Genomic DNA, 23666 nt, shown 5'->3' with positions numbered 1-23666 from the left:
CCGGAACATCCTTAAATGAAACTGGCTGTGTTTGCTCACACTGGGGGAGTGGTGGTGGAGAATGCAATGCCTGCTCCTAAGGTTTGTGAACACGTCTTTGATTTGAACAGAGGCACTAGCATTTTTATCTGCCTTGGCTCTTGCTCCGCCTGTGCAAAGGTCAACATAGCGGGGGGAGAAAACAAACAAACAAACAAACACAAGGCAATGATTGTCTTATGATGAAAACAGTTTTGATCTTGAAGCTCTCCTGAAGGGGTTTTTTTTCTCTCCAGGGGTTTGTGACCTCACTTGGAACCTCAGAGTCTCAGATGACTGCCCCCACTGGACAGTCGCCTTAGCCGAGGGACCACTGCTGACCAGCTTCGCTCTGCTTCTCCCCCAGTAGCACAGCCCCCATGCTAGAAGCGTTCTCAGGAGGGCATCGTGGATGCTCCAGTCTTCAGCTCCAGAGCCTGCAGGATCCTTCATGGGTCTCTGGGAGATTCCCCAGCAGCTTTGCAGAGGGCTTCTCTCTCTGCTCTTTCTCTCTCTCTTTCTTTGTAGAGCCACGCTTGTGGCATGTGGAAGTTCCCAGGCTAGGGGTCTCATCAGAGCTACAGCTGCCGGCCTACACCCCAGCCACAGCAATGTAGGATCCGAGCTACGTCTGTGATCTACACCACGGCTCACCGCAATGTGGGGCCCTTAACCCACTGAGTGAGGCCAGGGATCGAACCCCATCCTCATGGATACTAATCGGGTTCGTAACCCACTGAGCCGCAACAGGAGCTTCCTTTCCAGGGGGCATTTAATCAGATCTGAGATGACTGGGTTTTTTTTGTTTTGTTTTGTTTTTGGTCAGAGACCACTGATGACATTCCAGAAGTGGTTGAAGAAAAGAGACCCCAGGAGCCACCCAGCAGGCCAACAAGAACCGCGAATAAAGGTGAGGAGTTGCAAGTCTCAGAGGGGAGAGCCCAACATTAGAGCAGATTTACTCGGAGTCAGAGTTTCTCAGCCATTTTTTTCCCCCATTATCACTGCCCCAGGGACCCCACTTAGCTGTTTTTCTAATCATGAGCCCCACCCCTCAGGATATTCTAACACCGCAGTATATTATATATCCATTCAAGTACTGGATAGATTTACTTGTGCTTTATGCATAAAACGAGTACGTTTTTTTCACCCCCAAGAATCAATCTGGGGGCAGCTGACCCCTGCCAAGTATTCATGCTCTAAGTATATCCGTGGTACTTCACTGCGTGCCAGGCCAGCAGGTTTTCCCCTAAGATCCCACGCTCCATGTTTCTCACAGGATCTTTCCGGGGAAAGTGAGAACAACTCTTCATAAATACAAATGTAATGCTGTGGCCAGGCATGAGCACCTGACCTGGCAGTGGGCGTGCCCTGGTCAAACACGCACATTAATTCTCTCCTCATCATCCCTATCATTGCTCGCATGGCTACCACCATCCTTGGAGCAGGAGAAAAACACGGAGTATATACACACACACACACACACACACACACACACACTCACAGATATATATATGTGTGTGTGTGTGTGTATATATATATACACACACACACACATTCTTTACATATATATATTTATCTATATACATTCTTTTTTCTGTCTTTCTGTCTTTTTAGGGCTATACCCATGGCCTATGGAGGTTCCCAGGCTAGGAGTCTAATCAGAGCTGTAGCCGCTGGCCTACACCACAGCCACAACAATGTAGGATCAGAGCCGCGTCTGCGACCTACACCACAGCTCAGAGCAGTGCAGGATCCTTAACCCACCGAGCGAAGCAAGGGATCAAACCCTCAACCTCTTGGTTCCTAGTTGGATTCATTTCCACTGCTCCATGATGGGAACTCCCTATACAGTCTGTGTGTGTGGCGGCGGGGAGGGGGGCCTCATAGTACATGGTCTAATCTATAAACATTTTTTTCTCACTGTGTCTGTGTTATCCATTATCTATTTTCCTTTTTCAATTTTTTGGTTGTATAGCACATTACTATCTGATTAACAATTTGTTTAAATAATAACCTGCTGGTGCTAAGTTGGGCTATTTCCAGTTTTTATATGAAAACAGGAATCACGTTGCCTATACTGGTATCTTTGCCCACTTGTCCAATAATGTCCTCAGAATTAATTTCTAAATGAGAGATTATGTGTTTAGAGTCTGTATATCTTAAATTTCCTGTGTTATTAAAATGTTCTCCAGAAAGTGTAATTGTTTATATTCCCTTTAATAACACACAAGCTCGTTAACTATATCCTCACCAACCCAGACATGGTAAGACTTTAAAAATTTGGGTATAGTTAAAACCAAACAATGCTTTTTTTAAAAAAATTATTGGTGTACTAGGGAGTTCCTGCTGTGGCTCAGTGATAACGAACCTGACTAGTATCCATGAGGACACAGGTTCGATTCCTGGCCTCGCTCAGTAGGTTAAGGATCTGGTGTTGCTATGGCTATGGCTGTGGCTGTGGTGTAGGCTGGCGGCTACAGCTTGGATTAGACCCCAAGCCTGGAAACTTCCATATGCCGTGGATGCAGCCCTAAAAAGACAAAAACATTTAAAAAATTAAAAAACAAAGTTCTCAGTCTTCAAAAAAAAAAATCATTGGTGATCTAAAGGTCCTTTTTAACTAAATTTGTCCTTTGTAGTTCCTTAAAACTCTCAAGTTATGCTCTTTGCCCACTCTCTTAGCGTACCATGCATCTTTCACCCTTTCTGTTAAGAATATTAACCCCCTAATTTACATGTACTTGAATTTTCCCCTTTTTTCTTTTAATGCTGTGGGGTTGTTTTTTGAAGTATAGGCATTTAAAACTTTTTTAATTTTTAGATTAAAGTATAATTGATTTACAACGTTGTGTCAATTTTTGCTGACAGCAAAGTGACTGTTATATATATAACAATGTATATATATATAAAATTTCGTGTGTATATATATTCTTTTTTAAAATATTATACTTTAAAATATATATATATAACATATATAAAACAGTGTGTTATATATATATTCTTTTTTAAAGTATTATATTTTGAAAAAATATATATATATAAAACTTAGTGTGTGTATATGTATATATTCTTTTCCATTATGGGCTATCCCAGGAGGCTGGATATAGTTCCCTGTGCTATAAAGTATGACATTGCTATTTACCTTTTCTAAATGTAATAGTTTATTTGCATCTACTAACCCCAAACTCTCAGTCCACCCCTCTCCCTCTCCTCTCCCCCTTGGCAACCGCAAGTCTGTTCTCTACATCTGTGAATCTGTTTCTGTTCTATAGATAAGTTCATTTGAGCCACATTTTAGATTCCACATATAAGTGATATCCTACGGTATTTGCCTTTCTCTTTCTGACTCACTTCACTTAGTATGATAATCTCTAGTTCCATCCATGTTGCTGCAAATGGCATGATTTCATTCTTGTTTATGGCTGAGTAGTACTCCATTGTGTGTGTGTGTGTGTGTGTGTGTGTGTGTGTGTGTGTGTGAGAGAGACATCTTCTTAATCCATTCATCTGTTGGACATTTATGTTGTTTCCATGTCTTGGCTATTGTGAATAGCGCTGCTATGAACATAAGGATGCAGGTATCTTTTTGAATCATAGTTTCGTCCATATATATACTCTGCAGTGGGATTGCTGTAACAGAGGGTAATTCTAATTTTCATTTCTCAAGAATCTCCATACTGTTTTGCATAATGGTTGCATCAACTTACATTCCCACCAGCATTCCCGCCGTGGCTCAGCAGAAACAAATCTGACTGGCATCCATGAGGGTTCGATCCCTGGCCTCATTCGGTGGGTTAAGGATCCAGTGATGGCATGAGCTGTGGTGTAGGTCGCAGACCCAGCTCGAATCCCGCATTGCTATGGCTGTGGCGTAGGCTGGCAACCACAGCTCCGATTTGACCCCTAATCAGGGAACCTCCATATGCCGTAGGTGCGGCCCTAAAAAAAAAAAAAAAAAAAAAAAAAGAGAGACAAAGAAGTATTGACAATTCAAGCTTATAGATTGATATATATAGCCATAATAGAGGATCTTCTTTTCTGTTTAGGAAAGGAAAGAAACATATATAGCTGCTCAAGTTCCAAAAAAAGACAGAAAAAAAGTCTCCCACGAGGTAAGCAAGAAGGATGAAGTCACCACTCCCTCAGCGTTCATCAGCGTCCTCACTTGGCCATCAGCACAGCCTCCTCTCCAGCCACATGGCCACCTGTGTGTCACTAGAGCACAGCCAGCCCCATCTTGACTCCTAGGCCATCCCATCAAGGACCCCTTCTCTCAGTAGGAGAACCACGTTTGTTCCAACAGGCTTCTTCTCTTGTATCTTGGGAAGGAAGGGACTGGACATGGACAGGAGACATCAGACAGTTTTGAGATTAGAGCTGTGTCCAGTTCAAGGTCCGAACTAAGAAGAAAAGACCAAGCAAACCAGAACGTGCAGGCAGGATTCGGACTCCCAGTCCCAAACTGGAGTGAGATGTGCGGTCACCAACTGAGCAGAACCACCTGAATTAATGCTTAGCATGTACTGACTCCATGCGTGAAAATAATGCTAATTTCAGTATAAGAAACAAAAGCTTCTGCAGAGAGTTAGTCTCAGCCCCAGACTGGTGAATGTTTGATTGCGTAGTGAAAAAAAAAAGAAACAAAAACTTCTGTAACTCTGCTCTCTCCTGGATCCTGCTTTGCGCCTTTCTGTCCTCATCACCTGTTCTCCAATCCTCCCTCCTCCTCTTGCCCCCTCCCTTCTCCTTCTTTGTTCTTTAGTTCAAGGTGTGCCAGTGGGTGGGGCTTCTCTGGGATTCCCCAGCCCTTATGAGGGAACGGGGCACCTGGGAGGGACTCTCAGCCAAGTATGATTCATAACACGCACTTCACTGCTCTGGACTCCCCCCACTTTTCTGCTTGCTTCCAATACCCCTCAGTTGTGAGGATGGCCCGGGAGCGAACTCAGACCCCCTCTCTCACCTGCTCCCCTTGTCACTTTCTCCCAGCCCCACTCCCTCCTTGTCATGTGCTAAGTTTTCTCTCTCCCCCCACCTTTGTTTCAGGGCCACACCCAGGGCATGTGGAAGTTCCCAGGCTAGGGGTCCAATCAGAGCTGGAGCTGCCACCCTATGCCACAGCCACAGCAATGCCAGATCCTTAACCCACTGAGCGAGGCCAGGGATTGAATCCCCATCCTCATGGATCCTAGTCAGGTTCTTAACCTGCTGAGCCACAAGGGGAACAAACCTGAGTTTCCTCTTCTGCCACTTCTGAGAAAACGACATTCAGCCCTCCAAGCTTCGCTTGTTGGTCTAGAAAGGAAATTTTTGGAAATTCCCTTTCACGCTCAACAAATTCTATGTTTCAGAATTTTGTGTAGCAGCTCCAAAACCATCTCCCAAGCAGTTTCTGTGTGGTTCTAGTCCGCATCTGCCCTTTCCCTGAAACTGATTGATTGAATAATTCGGGAAATCCTGGACGTTATAATTTGTAAGAATGAAAAATGTTTAATTCTAATATTTTCTGAAACATGCTGCCTGTGACATGTTCATTCCACAAAGATGAACTGAGTTGGCCTGTGTGCCAGGTGCATGTCCCAGGTTCAGAGGAGTTAGCAGTTGGAAAAAGAGACAGAACCCCTGCCCTCATGGAGCTGACGTTCTCATTGACACACATATAATGAATAGTCAGAAAGAGGAGTGGAAGGGGAAAAAAGAACCAGGAGTCTGGTGGGGAAAGATACGCAAGGAGAAAAGAGAGGCGTGATTATGGAGAAAGAGCAAGATAAGGTTGAGGCAGGAGTTCCCTGGTGGCTCAGTGGGTTAAGGATCTGATATTGTCACTGCAGTGGCTTGGGTCACTTCTGTGGGGGGTTCGGTCCCTGGCCCAGGAACTTCCACATGCCACAGGCATGGCCGAAAGAAAAGTGAGGCAGGGGTTACAGAGATCTCAAAGTGTGGGGACTGGGAGCATGAGAAGGTCACTAATGAGGGGAGGGGAAGGCCACTGGGACCCCAGTTAAAACTATTCACAGGGGCAGCCTTATCTGGCCATGGAATCCAAGAGGAGCTCCCAGGGGTGGGTCAGGAGGCTCAGAGAAAGGATGACTCGACCGGAAACACAAAGATCATGACAAGGGCCCCAAAGACAAGGACTGACTGTGCCCGAACGCCCACCCCAGAGGGTAATTCTGGTGATGGAATCACACTTGAATGCTCGGCGTGGGAGGTCTCTTGCGGATGAGTCAAGTCACTTACTAGTAGCAGGAGGGAGAGGTGTAGACGAGAGGGACATGGGGACAGAGCACGTTCCTGCTGGTCTGAGTGGTTGTGGGAAAAGTAGGTTGTTCCCCGGTGGGGGTCACCTCCCCTGTGCCCTGTGGACACGCATGACCGCTTCCCAGGGTCCACTCTTTCCACTGCACTCGGTAGAGTCACCGCCGCCCCACGGAGTCTGAGGGCTTCCCTCTGATTCAGGTGACCCAGTGATGGGAGTGGGGCCAGACCCCCAAGGGGACACTTTGTATGGATTATTTCCTAATTGTTTCTTTCTAGAAGTGAAGTAGACAGGTCAGTAAATCTGTCTATTTAAAATGAGCACATGGCCGAGTGCCCATTGTGGCTCAGTGGTAACGAACCCAACTAAGATCAGTGAGGACTCAGGTTCCATTCCTGGCCTCGTTCAGTGGGTTAGGGATCCAGTGTTGCCCTGAGCTGTGGTGTAGGTCGCAGATGTGGCTCGGATCTCATGTTGCTGTGGCTGTGGTGTAGGCTAGCAGCTGTAGCTCCGATTTGACCCCTAGCCTGGGAATCTCCATATGCTGCAGGTACAGCCCTCAAAAGACAAAGACAAATAAATAAAATGAGCACATGGAGTTCCCATTGGTGCTCAATGGGTTAAGAACCTGACATAGTGTCTGTGAGGATGTGGGTTCAATCCCTGGCCTCGCTCAGTGGGTTAAGGATCAGGTGTAGCTGTGGCTGTGGTGTAGGCTGGCCTCTGGGCTCTGATTCAACCCCTAGCCTGGGAACTTCCATATGCCACAGGTACTGCCCTAAAAAGAAAAAAGAGAATGAGCACATTATCAAATTGCTGCCAGTTTAGACTCCCAGGAACATAATATGGACACACGCTTTTCCTTACAGCTTCACCAACCCTAAACATAACAAGACTTTTCTGTGTGCTGAACCGGAAGGCTTTTTGTACTTCTGTAGCATCCGTTGTGACTTCTCCTTTTTCATTTCTTATTTTGTTTATTTGGGTTTGTTCTCTCCTCTTCTTGGTGAGTCTGGCCAGAGGTTGGTCAATTTCATTTACTTTTCCAAAGAACCAGCTCTTGGTTTTATTGATTTTTTTTCTATAGTTTTTTGAATCTTTATTTTATTGATTTCTTCTCTGATCTTTATGATTTCCTTCCTTCTGCTGACTTTAGGTTTTGTTTGCTCTTTTTCTAATTCATTTAGGTGGTGGGTTCAGTTGTCTATTTGAGATTTTTCTTTTTTTAAGAAGGCCTGTATTGCTGTGAACTTCCTGCTGAGCCCTGCTTTGGTGGCGTCACATAGATTATGAGTTGCGTCTTCATTATCATTTATTTCGAGGTATTTTTTAATGTCCTTCTTGATTTCCTTGTTGACCCATTGGGTTTTTAGTAGCATGTTGTTTAGTCTCCACATAGTAAGTTTTTTCTCTTTTTTTTTTCCCTGTGGTTGATTTCTAGTTTGATGCCATTGTGGTCAGAGAAAATATTTGAAATAATTTCTATACTCTTAAATTTGTTGAGGTTAGCTTTGTGCCCCAGTATGTGATCAATCCTTGAGAATGTTCCATGTGCACTTGAGAAGAATGTGTATTCTGATTGTTTTGGATGTAATGTCCTGAAAATGTCAATGAAGTCTCACTTTTCTATTGTGTCCTTTAGGATCTCTGCTGCTTTATTAATTTTCTGTCTGGAGGGTCTGTCCATTGATGTGAGTGGGGTGTTAAAGTCTCCTACTATGGTTGTATTCCCATCAAGTTCTCCTTTTATGTCTGTTAGTATTTGTTGTAGGTATCTGGGTGCTCCTATATTAGGGGCATATTGAACATAAAAGCTAAGAATGATATTTAATCAGTATTTCCCTTTGAATTGCTTTACACGCTGCTCATGGTTAAACGTGCTGTGGGGGGTGCAGGACTGCTCACCAACAGTTCAGAAGGTTAAACACCCGTGCCCTTTGGACTCAGGAATGGCCATGTGACGGGACATGAACAAAGAAATGTGGACAGAAGTGAGAGGGTCACTTCTAAGCCAAGGCTTCTTTCCAAAATGGGGGGAGGAGGGGCCGGAGTTCCCTTGTGGCTCATCAGTTTAAGGATTTGGCATTGCCACTGCAGCAGCTCGGGTTGCTGCCCCGGTGTAGTTTCCACCCCTGCCTGGGAGCTTCCTCATGCCTTGAGAGCAACAAAAGGGGTGGGGGCAATGGTCAGATAGTGACTAGTTTAGGCTTTGATGGTCATACTGTCTCTACTGCAACTACTCAGCACTGCCATTGGTTAAAAATATAAACAGACACAAAAATATGAACAAATAGTCCTGGACGTGTTCCAATAAAACATTAATTACAAAAACAGAAATTGGGTTGAGGGGTTCCCTTCATGGCTCAGCAGTTAACAAACCCAACTAGGATCCATGAGGACTCAGGTTCAGTCCCTGGCCTTGCTCAGTGGGTTGGGGACCTGGCATTGCCGTGAGCTGTGGGGTAGGTCCCAGATGTGGCTCGGATCCCGTGTGGCTGTGGTGTAGGCCAGCAGCTGCAGCTCCAATTTGACCCTAGCCTGGGAACCTCTATATGCCATGGGTGAGGCCTTGGGAAGCAAAAAAAAAAAAAAAAAGAAAGAAAGAAAAAGAAATTAGGTTGATTTATCCCTTTATCCCTTTGTTGACACTTGTAATAAACCACTGAGATTTGGGAGGGTCATAAATTACTGTGGCATTACCTAGCCTTTGTTTACTAAGATCCCTGTCTTAAAATATATTTTCCTTTAGAACTTTTTCTTTTGAAGATCACCCCTTCAAACCTGCCCATTTTTATATATGACTCTTAATTTCTTATTTAAACAATTTGAAAAAGTAACCCTTTGCTATTATCCCAATTTTCTTATTTTGTTTTTGTCTTTTAACTTACTTGAGAAGTTTTTGGCTAGGAAGACTTTTTTTTTTTTTTTTTTTTTTTTTTTTTTTGCCATACCCATGGCCTGTGGAAATTCCCAGACCAGGGATAAAACCCTCGCCAGAGCAGTGACCCAAGCCACAGCAGTGACAATGCTGGATCTTTAACCTGCTGAGCCACCAGGGAACTCCCTATGGAGTTTTTTTTTTTTTTTTATAATTTATGTAGGCACATCAGTTAATTTTTTCCAGTATGGTTTATGGGGGAGTTTCTTGACTTCTGCACTATTGGTATCTGAGGGCAGATAAGTCTTTGTTGTGGGGACTGTCCTGTGCATTGTGAGATGTTTCCAACATCCCTGGCCTGTACCCATGAGCTGCCAGTGGCACCTGCCTCCCAGTCTGACAAACAATTTCTTAACGTTGCCAAGTATCCTCTATGGGGCAAAATCACCCAACATTGAGAATCACTGCTTTATGCCCTGTATTCTTGCCTAAAAAGCCCTTTCTAGGTAATACTTATAAGGCTACATTCTTTTTTTTTTTTTTTTTTTTTTTTGGTCTTTGCCTTTTCTAGGGCCACTCCTTCGGCATATGGAGGTTCCCAGGCTAGGGGTCTAATCGGAGCTGTAGCTGCTGGCCTACGCCATAGCCACAGCAATGTGGGATCCGGGCTGCATCTGCAACCTACACCACAGCTCACAGCAACACCAGGTCCTTAACCCACTGAGCAAGACCAGGGAACGAACCCGCAACCTCATGGTTCCTAGTCGGATTCATTAACCGCTGAGCCATGGTGGGAACTCCCAAGGCTGCATTCTTTATTTACCTCTATTATTATTATTATTATTATTATTTTTTTTTTTGCTTTTTCGGGCCACACCCATGGCATATGGAAGTTCCAGGCTAGAGATTGAATCATGGCCACAGCAACATGGGAACTGAACCATGTCTGTCACCTACGACACAGCTCACGGCAACACCAGACCCTTAACCCACTGAGTGAGGCCAGGGATCGAACATTTGTCCTCATGGATCCTAAACAGATTTGTTTCCACTGAGCCACAACGGGAACTCCTTACCGCTATTATTTGTATTAAGTATATATACATATCTATGCTTAGTATATTGTTATACATGTGTATGTATTAACTTGTGAAAATTTGACTTCTGTATGTAATAGTTTTAACCTCCCTATCTATTGCCTTGGGCTTGCTGTTTATTTCTTAGTCAATGCTATGATTTTTCATTCATCAGGACTCATCTCTGTCTTTTCTCCCCAAACTAGTAAGGGAAAAAAATTACTTAAAAATAGTTGACCAAAAAGAGAAAAAAAAAAGTTGACCTATAAAGGATGTAAATCCATGTTTGCAGTTGTAAATGACTATTCATTTTTTATATATTAGAAAAGAGGGGAAAAGATGTCTGTTCAGGGAGTTCCCATCGTGGCACAGCATAAACGAATCCGACTAGGAACCCTGAGGTTTCGGGTTCGATCCCTGGCCTCGCTCAGTGGGTTAAGGATCTGGTGTTGCCATGAGCTGCGGTGTAGGTCACAGATGCAGCACTGATCCCAAGTTACTGTGGCTCTGGCATAGGCCGGTGGCTATAGCTTCCATTTGACCCCTAGCCTGGGAACCTCCATATGCTGCAAGCGAGGCCCTAAAAAGGAAAAAAAAAAAAAAAAAAAAAAAGCCAACCATGTTCCCATTTCTGGTGGGATGGGCTTTTGCTTCCTGTGTTGGTCAGGGGTGAGCCCTCCCGGCCCCCCACCCTTGCTTCTGTGCTCTGTGCTCTGGTGTGTCTTGGGTCCCCTGTCCTTGCCCCCTCCCTCCTCCTGGCATTCCTGTTCCTTCCGCTTTTATAATTTACTTCTGCATCATCTCTTGTCACTCTCCCTTCCCTCTTTAGGCACCTGCCACACTGGCCTTTTCCCCCATTAACTTATTCCTGAGCGTGAGGTGTGCTACCCAAGCTGGGGTCTACAGACTGCTGCCCACTGCAAGCCGGCTTGTTGCAGTCTGCAAAAATAAAGAGCTTGTAAATCAGCTGTGGCTCTGAGCACACTGCTTCCCTAGCGAGACAGCAGTGCTCTGATGTCCATGCGGGCTGAGCCTCACATTATGGCAGGGCAGCATCTTGAGCAGCGTGGTGGCACGTGGGGAAGAAGGCAGGCGCTTCAGTGTACGCTTGAGGAGTTAACACAAAGGAAAAGCCCACAGGTACCCAGGCCTCAGGCCAAGAAACGGAATGTAATCCACGGCCGCATTCCAATCCCCACCCACACACCCAAGGGCAGGCACCAGGCTGGTTTTTCCCAGCGTTCATCCTCCTTCTCGCTCAGGACCTGTGTCCTCTCGCTCCGGCATCGACTCCCTCCCCAAAGCCACGCTCTCATCCTTCCTCCTCCTCTGCCACACAGTCTCGGACTTCACCTTTGTCCTGCGGGCAGGGGTAGGTCTCCCTGACATGCTTTTGTCACATGTGTAATTAACTGTGTACATTCTGTTCACTCCCTGCAGTCGAATGAGGTCAGTACATGGATCTGGCTCCCTCATTACTCCTCGTCTCCTCTAGGCCCCAGAGTTTGTGCTTAAAGGGCTGTCAGATCAATACAGTATTCCTTCTTTCAAGTATGGATACCAATATTAGGACCACCGTGGACCCATACAAAGAACTTTGTAAACTAGAGGAAAAAAAAAAAATCAGCACCTTTTTCCATGCACTTGGGCTAGAGCTGGCCCCCAGAGTCTTGAAACAGGCACTTTGCTGCCCTCTGCTGGACACATATGGGAAGTGTACAAATGGATTCTGTCTCTGAGGTGACCTGCCCCAAGGCCTCCCTCCAACATCCGCCCCAGCGCCCCCCACCAGCACCTTAAAAGGGGAATTCCTTGCTCAGTGCACATCCCACACAACCAGATGCAGAGGCCCTGACAGCAATGTAAGTGTGTACATCACTTTACAGTTAGCAAGGCACGCTGTTCTTTGCTATCATTTAATCTTCAAATAGAAAAATTTCAGCCCCTTTTGCAGATTCAATTAGAGCATAAAAGACTTGCATGAGCTGGAATCAAACTAGATGTTTTAATCCCAAGTCCTTTGTTCTTGGAAGTTCCTGTCGTGGCTCAGGGGTAACCCACCCTGTTCTTTTTGTTTGTTTGTTTGTCTTTTTGTCTTTTAGGGCCGCACCCACATATGGAGTTTCCCAGGCTCGGCGTCAGGTTCAATCCCTGGCCCTGCTCCGTGGGTTCAGGATCCCTCATTGCTGTGAGCTCTGGTGTAGGTCACAGACGTGGCTCGGATCCCACATTTCTGTGGCTGTGCTGTGGGCTGGCAGCTGCTGGTCCAATTTGACCCCTAGCCCAGGAACGTCCTTTTGCCTGGGGTGTGGCCCTAAAAAGCAAAGCAAAACAAAACAAAGTCCTTTGTTCGTTACACTGAAAAAAATACCCCCTGGCCTTTTTAGAGAACACGGGTAGGAGGCAAGAGTCCAGGCAAGCGTTGGCAGCTGTCCATCACCAAACCACTTCTCCTGCTTCCTTAGCACGTGGCCCCGGCTTTGACTTCTGATTTAATGTCATGTCTCTGTGCACTTATCAGTCGTATGATGTAGTCTTGTTGAGGTGTTTCTTTTTATACGTAGGTAACATGTATTTAATACGCTGATGTGAGCTGTTTGTATATGCTGCATATTAAACCCTTTATCAGTCATATCCTTTGCAAATGTTTTCTCCCATTCAGTAGGTCATCTTCATCTTGTCCATGTTTCCTTTGCTGTGCAAAAGCTTTTAAGTTTAATTAGGTCCCATTTGTTTATTTTCGCTTTTATTTCCTTTGCCTTAGGAGATGGATTTTTTTTAAATGTTGCTACAATTTACGTCAAAGAATTTCTGCCAATTTTTTCCTCTAGGAGTTTTATACTATCCAGTCTTATGTTTAAGTCTTTAATCCACATTGAGTTTATTTTTGTATAGGGTGTTAGAGAATGTTCTAATTTCATTCTTTTATGTGTAGCTGTCCAGTTTTCCCATCCCCACTTATTGAAGAGGCTGTCTTTTCTCCATTGTATATTTTTGCCTCCTTAATTGCAGATTGACTATAAGTGCATGGATGTATTTCTGGGCTCTCTGCTCTGTGCCATTTATCTATGTGTCTGTTTTTGTGCCAGTACATTGCTGTTCTGATTTCTGTAGCTTTGTAGTATTATCTGGATTCAGGGCATGTGATTCTGTTCTTTTTGTTTGTTTGTCTTTTTGTCTTTTAGGGCCACACCCACATATGAAGTTTCCCAGGCTCAGCGTCAGTTGGGAGCTGTAGCCACCAGTCTATGCCAGAGCCACAGCAATGTGGGACCTGAGCCACATTTGTGACCTATACCATAGCTCATGGCAACACCAGATCCTTAACCCACTGAGCAAGGCAAGGGATCAAACCCACAACCTCATAGTTCCTAGTAGGATTCATTTCCACTGAGCTATGATGGGAACTCCTCCACACAAATTTTAAAATTATTTGTTCTAATTCTACAAAAACTGCCATTGGTATTTTGATAGGGATTGCATTGACTCCTTGGGTAGTGCGGCCATTTTAACAATATTAATTCTTGCGATCTGAGAACATAGTACACCTTAATGTCTGTTTGTGTCACCTTTAGTTTCTTTCATCAGTGTCATAGTTTTCTGAGTACAGGTCTTTTACCTCTTTAGGAAGGTTTAACCCTAGGTACTTTGTTCTTTTGTATATGATGGTAAATGGGATTGTTTCTTTAATTTCTCTTTCTTTCTTTTTTTTTTTTTTTTTTGTCTTTTCAGGGCCACTCCTGCAGCATATGGAGGTTCCCAGGCTAGGGGTCCAATCCGAACTGTTGCTGCGGCCCTACACCACAGCCACAGCAATGTGGGATCTGAGCTGGCTCTGTGACCTATACCACAGCTCACAGCAACGCCGGGTCCTTAACCCACTGAGCGAGGCCAGGGATTGACCCCACAACCTCATGGTTCCTAGTCAGATTCATTTCCTCTGTGCCATGACGGGAACTCCTAATTTCTCTTTCTGATAGTTTGTTTTAGTGTATAGAAATTCAGCAGATTTCTGTGTATTAATTCTGCATCCTGGGACCTTACCGAATTCACTGATGAGCTCTAGTGGTTTTCTGATAGTTGCTGAGCATTTCTGAGAGCATGGAAAAGTCGCTAAAGTCAGGACCCGCATGTCTAGATTCCAGCACCAGCTCCACCTCGTCAGTGTGGGGGCCACTGGGAATTCTGTCTCCGAATCTGCACCTGAGTCCCCCCACCTGTAAGATCATCATCATTGCCTTCCCCTTTCTTTCGCATTGTTGTGAGAATAAACAATCCAGTGTGTGCTGCTTCTCCCGTTCCTCCCGTTCCCTTAACTAGTGCTTTTCCTCCAGCAACTCTGTCTCCCCTTGGGCCCTTTGTGTACAGATCAGAGAGCTCCAGATCTTTCCCCAGGCTGTCTCTCTCCTGGCATAAATTTCACCTGGTTCCTTTTCCATATGCTCTGTAAAAATTCATGGAGTTAGTCTTCCCCATCACTAACTGGATTTTTTTTTAATTAAACTTATTTTTTGTTAGGGTATAGGTGATTCACAGTGTTGAGTCAGTTTCTGCTGTACAGCATAGTGACCAGTCATACATACAGACATACACACATATATGTACACTCTTTTTATCATATTATCTTCCATCATGTTCTGTCCTAAGAGACTGGATATAGTTCCCTGTGCTGTGCAGTAGGACCTCATTACTTATCCATTCTAAATGATGCAAACCAGCTGGGTTTTTCCCATTCCACTCTTCCTTGTCTCTAATAGGCTTTTCTTTTTATTTCCTCCACCAAGCTTTTCATCTTTTCCATAATTGCTTACTTCCTCTCGCAGGCTCCTTGTGTTTGCTCACAGTCATGGGTGGTGACCCAATAGTTTTGGGGGAGCTCCACGCAGGCTTTCCCTCCCCTCAGGCTTGTTTGCTGAGACAAGGGGTGAGATGGAGCCAAAAGCAGAATTATTGGGGAGAGATCAGAAAGCTGTCTCCCTCTCTTAGGGAAAGGGTGGAGGTTTCAGAAGTACCTGGGACATATGGTCCCTCCTGGCTGGGTGAGCTGCCTGCACCAGGTAAAAGAGGAGGTGCTGCCTGTGCCAATGACTCGGCATCCTGGCTTGCAGCCCAGAGCCCCCAAACCACCCTCTGCTGCCACAGCTGCTCATGGGCATGTTGGGGAAGCCTGTGTTCATTGACCTATACTTACGATAGGGAGTTAGGGAAGATTGTTCCATGACAGAGAACTATGGAAGGTCCCTGTTGCCATAATAATCTCCCTTGGGGTTTGTCATGGTGGTTCAGAGTTACCTGTGACTCTACCTTTTTGCCCAAGTTCGGAACCTATAGTGACAAATCCTCTACTCAACTTTGAGGACAACAGCACACACTTGTGTGACCTTGCTAGTAAGTTGCAGAGCCAGGATTACAAGCCCACCCAGTCTGGCTCCCTCTGTTGTGCTCTCATCCACTGGGTCATATTTAGGAGGCAGACTCTGGGGGCAAGTTGTGGAACCGGCCACACCAGCTAGGTGTCAGAACAGTTTTTCCCACCCCTTTCTTTCTACCTACCTCGCTACAGCCCCTGCTCCCTCAAGGCTGAGCATCCCTTGAGGCACTGCTAGAGGCAACCAACCCCCACACGTCTCATTTCTCATCTGACTCTACCCAGTTCATATCTTTCCAAAGTAACCAATGGTTTCTTTGCCATTGATGCTGCTCTGATCTTTTTCCAATGATGCTCTTGCTTTTCCACACATTTTCCTTTGGATCTTTAAGTGTTTGAGACAAGGGAGAGTGTTGGACTAGATAGTCTCCCAGCCCCGTTGCAGAGGCAACATCCTGCCTAACTCCACATAAGCTGTGGGTAGCCCTTTCCCCACACCCCCAAGAAGTAGCTCCTGCAGTCTGTCTTGAATGAATTCACTCACAATGAGGCTGGAAAAGGAGAAGCAAAAGTTGCTTTTAACCCTTTTACAACTACTTCTCCTGAATCAGAACCCCAGACCCCAATGAGGGGCTCGGAATTGCCGAATCTCTCCACAGGCGACGTGCAGACTAGTCTAGAACTCTCCGGGGTTTTCTTTTACTCGCTGAGTAAGAAACGGAAGCAATCGAATGAAGGGACAGTGAACAATGAAGACTGACACTATCCCCTTGGGGCTGCCTCACCGACCTCCACCTTGGCTTGAATCAGCCAATAAAAGCATGGCAGTCAGGCCATCTCCAGTGGCACGAATGCAAGGAAATACTCTGGGTAGGCAACTTCCATCAGCTCAGGGATAAGCAGAATGTTAATGGAATAAAGGAACATTAGGTGATAGTTGATTAGTCTGTGAATTGAAACACACTCCCTGAAGGCATGTAGTATGTTTTACTAACATATTTTATTTGACATAGTGTTGGTGGGGGTAGTTTTGTTTATTAGAAACTGCTCTGCACACATATCTAATCTGCTGCTCAAAATGGAAGCCTTCCTATAAATTAACCAGAGAATGATCCCCAATGCCGTTTACATTATTATTGTTATTACTATTATTAGAAGTCATGGAAAGGGAGTTCCCTGGTGGCACAGGAGATTAAGGATCTGTCATTGTCACTGCTGTGGCACAGGTTCGATTCCTGGCCCGGGAACTTCCCCATGCCATGGGAGCAGCCAAAAAAAAAAAAAAAAAAAAAAAAAAAAAAAAGGCATTCTTGGAAAGTAAAATTCCTGAAGGAGATAGAATGAAGTCTGAGGAACCCTAATCTGTTCTTTTCTACTTTCAGAAAAACCTAAAGACAAAACTCTGGATTTTCACTCTCTCATACTTCCTGTGACCTGTGGTGAAGCAAAAGGGATTTTGTATAAGGAGAAAATGAAACTAGGTGAGTTCCCTGATCTTCTGCTCTTGGGACGCCTGGGTGAAGGAACCACTGGAAGGAAAGAAGTAGTCACTCGTGTAATAGTTCAGCACGTGGGCCCTACCACGCTAGGCTGCAGGAAAAGCAGTGCTTGTTGAGAAGGAATTTTCAGCCCTTTCAGTGTCATGGTACACTTGTGACCAGGCCCCCCCTCTCCCTCCTGGAAGTCAGCCATGGACCCTGTGACACATGTCCTTGCCCCACAAACCGTGGACTCTCTCCCAAACCCTCAACAGGTTTAGGGGCTTCCTTCCATCTAAGAGAGGAGAGACCAGATTCCCCCGGCTGTTGCTCCCACCTCGGAGGGTGTCTCTGGACCCAGAGAGGAGTTTCATATGCAGGGGCTTGGGGTGTAGAATGGAAGTGGATCCAGAATGAGCTGTCTTTACCTTACAGGATCCTCAGAGAAGTGCATTCAGAATGAGGAGGGCGTTTGGTTCACCCCAAGAGAATTTGAAATTGAGGGAAAACAGAAACACAAAAAGTACTGGAAGCGGAGTGTGCTTTGTGGAGGGAAGACCCTAGAACATCTGATAAAGGTATGGTGATGATGAGGCACACATAGGTGACAGGTTCCATTCCTCGAAGGATGATGAGTGCAATGTCAATAACAGGAGAGTGAAGGCATTCCCATTAGGATTCCACAGCATGACTGAGAAAGAGCTAAATAGTCATAGAAAAATGCTGTGGGTGAGAAAGCTGGGGACACAGATGTGGTGCTGATGGCAGAGAGCTTTAAATGCAAGCCAAGCGTTTTGAGAGAGGAGCGACTTGAGAAGCTTAGCCTCGTGGGACTGGAGGGGGTGGGCTGGCAGAAAACTAGAGGAAGACATAGACCTTTGTGACGGTGTCCTTGTCTCCTTCACCCAATGAAAGCTCCTCAAAGGGCTCCTCTGGACCCCTCGGTGAAGCATTTCCAGACCACCTTGGCCACAGGCCGTCCCTCCTCTGTGCATCAGCAGCACGCAAATCCATCCTGAGAGCAACAAACAAGGGTACTAGGCATTGTGATCCCAGAACCCAACACAAAGCCTCTTAATAACACACAGACAAAAGATCACTGGGATAAAATCAAAAGGATGTTATCTGGAGAAGAAGAATTGGGAAGGAAAAGGAGTGCGTGGGCAAGGCTCTGGGAAAGAACCTGTCCTGGGTTTGAGTAGCAGGGGCAAAAATGAAGTCCAGAAGAAGATCCTATTGGAAGAGGGAGACAATTTTCTTTTAGACACCTTGCGTTGGAGACCCAGTGGGTTGTCCAGGTACATATATTCACTAGGAAGTGGGAACTTGGACATCTACAAAAGAAGAGCCTCCAGAACCACTTCATTCATTGATCTCTTCTCTGTTTCAGAAAGGACTTTTGATCTGTCCTCCAAAGAGAAGTCTCAAGAGAAAGGTAAATAGCAGATGAATTTCTACCACATTCTCAGTCACCATGTTGCAGACTTTTCATGTCCCAAGGCTCAAGTGCAAGTCCGTGACTTTCCCAGCCCTGAGTCACCTTCCCATTTCTGCACTGCATCTTCACGATGGCCGCTTTAGCACACTGATACTGAACGTGCCTGCATTACTTTCACAGTTCATTTAAGATGGAGGAGCAAATAACTTTTTAAAATAAGGACTAGAACAAAAGCATATGTTTTAGGGAAAGGTCTGTATATTTGGAGGATAATCAAGCAAAGGTGTCTTATACAGAGTGCTTTAGTGTGAAAAGTAAATACGGTATTGAAATAGACAAGAACAATATGAGAAGAGTAAGGTCATCCTTGATTGAACTTGAAGTACTCCTCAGTTCAGCATGCTCTTTATTGGTAGCTCCAGGATGAAATAATGTGTTTGGACTGAGCTTTGTCTCTGTAGAGCCTCCTTCCAGGTGAAAATGGCAGCCATCCGTGACTATACCCACTGCTCCTCCTCAACTATGTTAACTTGCTTAGATGCATCTTCCAGACCCAAGTCCTAATCATGAGCTTCCAGTTCGATACATGCCTCTAGCAGAGGCAATGGTGCCTCTCCCATCTTGCCCTGGAGGCTGACATGACCCTTTGTTGTATTCATTCAGAATTTATAAGGCAATGGTCCCTCAAAGCTGTTTATTGTATAAACCACCTTTTCCGTGCTGGTTTGAAATAACCTTGAAATACCTTGATATGTTTAGGGAGGCTCTTGTAATAGCAAAAAACAAAAACAAAAACAGAAAAACAGGGAAGAATACAAATGTCCCTCAGTATTACAAAATAAGCTGGTACATTGGCAGAATGGTATTTTGGGGAAAAAAAATGCATGGTTCATAGGTATAGATTCATCCTCCAGTTGATAGAAAACCACCCAAGGATTTTGAGCTCAGGAAAGCTTAGGAAGCTTAAACTGGTAATAAAATGTATGGAAGGGGCCCAGTTTTGTTTATAAGAAAACATAAGTTTATGACTGAAAAAAACTTCTGAAAGAATTGGTTATTTGGGGGATGGGATTATAGGGGACATTTGCCTTCCATATTATATATTTATGTACAGGTGAAATTTTTCTAATTACCATCTATAACTTTTGTAATGATGAAAAAATAAAGATATTTAAAATTCAGATCATTAATTAATGGCCCCAATATTATGCTTCCTTCTTATTCATAAAGCCACATGTCAGCAAATAGTAACCAGGGGCACATTTGGCCTGACCATTTGGTTCCCCCCTCCCCCGCAAAGATCCACAGTTGGATAAAGAAACTGAGGTTTAGTTCTGATTGTGAACAGACCAGTGCAGGCCGTTCCCCAGCCATGGCATCCAGCACATCACTGTTGCTCTGCAGGACGCCCGGTCTTCACTGGTGTCTGGTTCTGCTTACGTGTACTGTCAAGACCCCTGGTGCTGATACTGCACACATGTGTTTTGTAGCTGCCCCACAGGGTGCTGCTCCCAGGAGGAAAGGCCAAGTGGGAAGCTGGTGCAGAGAGTAATGGGCTCAGGGCCTCTGAGCGTCTCAGTCTGCAGAAGGGCCCAGGATCTAGTCAACAGCTGCTATGCTAATGGCATACATAGAGTGTGGGACTGACAGATTTTGCTTTTGTTTTTTGGTTTTGTTGTTGTTTTTTACCTTTTTGGACAAATTCTAGAGCCTTTTGTTGAGGGGTGGCCCCATTCAAATTGGGCTGATTTCCAACTAACAGCTTAAATGGGGATACATAAAATCTGCAATTGAGGAATCTGTTACCTTTAGAACCTTCAGAACGCCAAAGGCTGAAAGGATGCTGGGCAGCCATTGTGGGATTGAGTGTTGCCAGGGTCAATAATTGTTTCCGGACAGTGTCAGGGATGGGACAACCCTCAAATGACCAAACGATGCCCAGAACTTTGCCGAGCTGGCAGGGTCTCATCTGAGTGGGAGGTGACGACGCTCCCCTTTCCGTGAGCTCCTTCCTGAGTGACTGTATGTTCTGAATGACTGTGTCAAACGAGGAGGATGTCACCAGTGTGGTGTCACATACCGGTGCTCCTGGGAGAGGTCAGAGGCAGCTAAGGTCTGGCCTCTGAGCCTGTGCGTGATGGCCAAGCTGTTGAGGTACCCATGGTAGCCAGGTAAAGGTGTGTTGTAGCCCTCCCTGCAAAGGTGGAGGCAGGTCACAGCTGAGATGCTACTGAAATAAGCACTGAACAGAACATACTAACTAAATCCGTGACAGTAAAACATTCACCAGTTGCTAAATGGATGACGTCAGTAATTACGATAGGGATCTTAGGGGTGTGGCTCTTTTATGAGTAATTGTATCCTATTACATTAAAACATAAATGAAGTATCTGCTCTCCTTTTAGGGGAGTTACCAAACATAAAACAGAGGACACACAAGTGTGCCTCATCTTAACCATGGAAACGGTTGCCTTATCTAAATGCCCCAGGGTCATAATACCCATTGCCCTAAAATATCCAGCAGTGGGCTTGGTGCTCTGATCCAACAAATAATAAAGTCAAATTAAATTAAATCTTTGACATAATCAGTTCTACAAAATGGAACCCCAGGTCCATCCCCTCTGTTAAAAATAATGAATAGATTAGATTGTGATGATCATTGTACAACTACAAATGTAATAAATTCATTGAGTAATAAAAAAATGAAAATAAAAAAATTTTAAAAATTAAAAATAATGAAGAGAAGCAAGTATAAATTAAACGGGCACTTCAAGGATCGAAACTCATTATACAAGAGCTATTCAGAGCAGGAGTGATTAGCTCTACTTATTTTTCATTTAACCAACCAATTTGACCTGTTCTTGGAAAGGATAAACGGTGACTCTTGGTGGATGGCTGCCACCTCAGCATGCAGCAACACAACTCACAGGGTAAGGGTAAGCTGGCAGGGAGCAGAGCCAGGTAGCAAACCAAAGCAAGAGAATAAAGTCCCCCAGAGCGGGGGGTGGGGGTCCTTCCAGATCTCTGCTTGCACCCCACTGTCATGGGCTTGCATGAAGGGAAGTGAGAGCAGCCTTCCACCAAAAATTGGGTTGGGATTGAAACCAGAGAGGCAACGCATGTGTCAAGAGAGAACAAAAGGTTTATTTATTACTCACGTATTGACTTTCTGGGGAGAAGCAAAGCAGGCACCCAAGTTGATGAAAATGGCTTGAGCCAAGAGAGGGTGTACCCCAAGATTTTATTATGGTTAGGAGGGGTGCCAAGGTGAGGATTCCCTTGCTGGGCAGGTCTGTCTGGCTTGAACTTCTCACTGTGAAGGAGGGACGGAGACCATGAGCTCTCCATCACCTTGCCCAGATGTGCCAAGAGGAAAGGTTGGGCTTGAAGCCAGTTGACCGTCAGATATAAAAACCAGAGTCAGACTCTTTATTGCGGGATGTGATTGTGGGGCTGTGTGTCCTTTCTCTATCATTTTTCCTATCATATGTGTGCTGGACACTTTCATTCCAGGGCATGGAGGTGCAGGACAGGTGTTGCCAAAACTCAGCCTCTGTCCACTGGTGCCAAATAAGAACTCGAAGACAGAGTTTTGGGTGAAGGAGAAAAAGACAGCTTCATTGCTTTGCCCAGCAAAGGAGACCTCAGCAGGCTAATGCCTTAAAGGCCGGGGGAGGTGCCCCCACTTGGAAGAGATTAGGAGGTGGTTTTATAGTTTGGGGATTGGAAAATAGGGCCACAGATAAGGATCAGGGTAGAGGCAAGCTTGCATTGTCTTTTGAAGTGGGTGTCGAGTGGCCCCAGGACTGGTTCTAGTGGCCCTCCTTCTTCCCAGAATGAAGACTGCTTCAGCAAGTAGTTCTTCCATTTGTTGGGAGTTTTAGTTCTGCACAAAGGCTCAAAGATATTGTTATGTATAGTTCTGGAGGAGGAACCAGGACCCTGCCCCAAAGCTGCGCTCTTGTCTCTTGACTGCTCCTCCCTGGTCTGTGTATCCCTTCCCTTCCCCGAGGAGCAACTGCCCTTTGGAACTCAGGGAAGACCACTTGGGCTGAAGCTGAGTCCCTAAAAACAAGAAAAGGAGGACACAGAAAGGCTTGTGTGCCCATAAGCCCCACAAGGCACTAGCTCATTGCATGGGGGCCTTGGGGCTCTGGACCCAACCAGGGTCTCAAGCAGGAGGGGTGGGTAGGTCTGGGCTACCTGGGGAACTGGTGTCCAGCCAGAGGGCAAGAATGGCCATGGGGTGTCAATCCCAAGGACAGAGAAAAGCAGGCTGACAAGTTCAGGATGAGATGGCCAGAAAGATTCCTTGAACGTTGGAGTGAGAGAAGCCTTCCTTACGAGACCCTGGGGCCTAGTGAGTGGAGGGGCTGCTCAGGAAGCCTCCGCAGTGAAGAGAAATGAACACTGTCCCTGATCAGGAAGAAGTTTCACTCTGGCCAAGTGGATAGTTTTTCAAAAAAACCTTTTGCACCCCTTATGCCTCATCCAGGTCCTCATATTTATGTCATGGACGGTTGAGGGTGGTGGCATGGTTTCCCTCCTTAGATGTAACAGATGCTCAGCCCCTTCAAGCCTTTGCTCCAGATCCTGATGGTCTGTTTCCCACCTTCACCCACCATCGATCTGGGGTCCACAGTACCACGGACAGGCACAGGCAGAAGGACCTGTCTCCCAACTCCTCCCTTTGGTGTGAGAAGATGTTCCTACCGTACAGCACAGGGGACTATGGCCAATCTCTTTGGGTAAAACATGGTAGAAGAGAGTTTGAGAAAAAGAATGTATATATATATACACATGCATTCTTTTACATACGTGTATATATTCATTATACATATACACACACATTCTTTCACATACATATATGTATTCATTATATATATACACATATTTTTACATAATACATACTTTTATAATACACATACATTCTTTTACATTCATTCATTATATATACACAATTCTTTTACATACATACATATATTCATTTATATATACATTCTTTTACATACATACATTATATATACATTATTTTACATACATACATAATAGATAGATAGATACATACATATAATGACTGGGTCACCATACTGTAAGCAGAAATGGACACAACACTGTAAATCAACTATACTCTAAAAAAGAACTTCG

General features: G+C 45.0%; 1 protein-coding gene across 10 annotated transcripts in view; it reads left to right on the top strand.

Annotated features, from left to right (window-relative positions):
• Positions 1-23666, top strand: part of SP110 (SP110 nuclear body protein) — a 56633-nt gene that overhangs the window by 27746 nt on the left and 5221 nt on the right. For 6 of the 10 annotated variants that reach the window (XM_021075650.1, XM_021075651.1, XM_021075647.1 and 3 more), the window contains 5 exons: positions 845-928; positions 4068-4133; positions 16985-17083; positions 17516-17658; positions 18471-18515. In XM_021075650.1, coding sequence (XP_020931309.1) covers positions 845-928; positions 4068-4133; positions 16985-17083; positions 17516-17658; positions 18471-18515 — 437 coding nt within the window. The remainder of the gene's footprint in view (positions 1-844; positions 929-4067; positions 4134-16984; positions 17084-17515; positions 17659-18470; positions 18516-23666) is intronic. The other 4 variants (XM_021075649.1, XM_021075648.1, XM_021075655.1 and 1 more) reach the window with 1 other exon arrangement.

This window comes from Sus scrofa, chromosome 15 (genome assembly GCF_000003025.6).
Source record: "Sus scrofa isolate TJ Tabasco breed Duroc chromosome 15, Sscrofa11.1, whole genome shotgun sequence".
NCBI classification, from domain to species: Eukaryota; Metazoa; Chordata; class Mammalia; order Artiodactyla; family Suidae; genus Sus; species Sus scrofa.
Note: the sequence above shows the minus strand (reverse complement) of the source record. Positions and strands in the feature narration are given on the sequence as shown.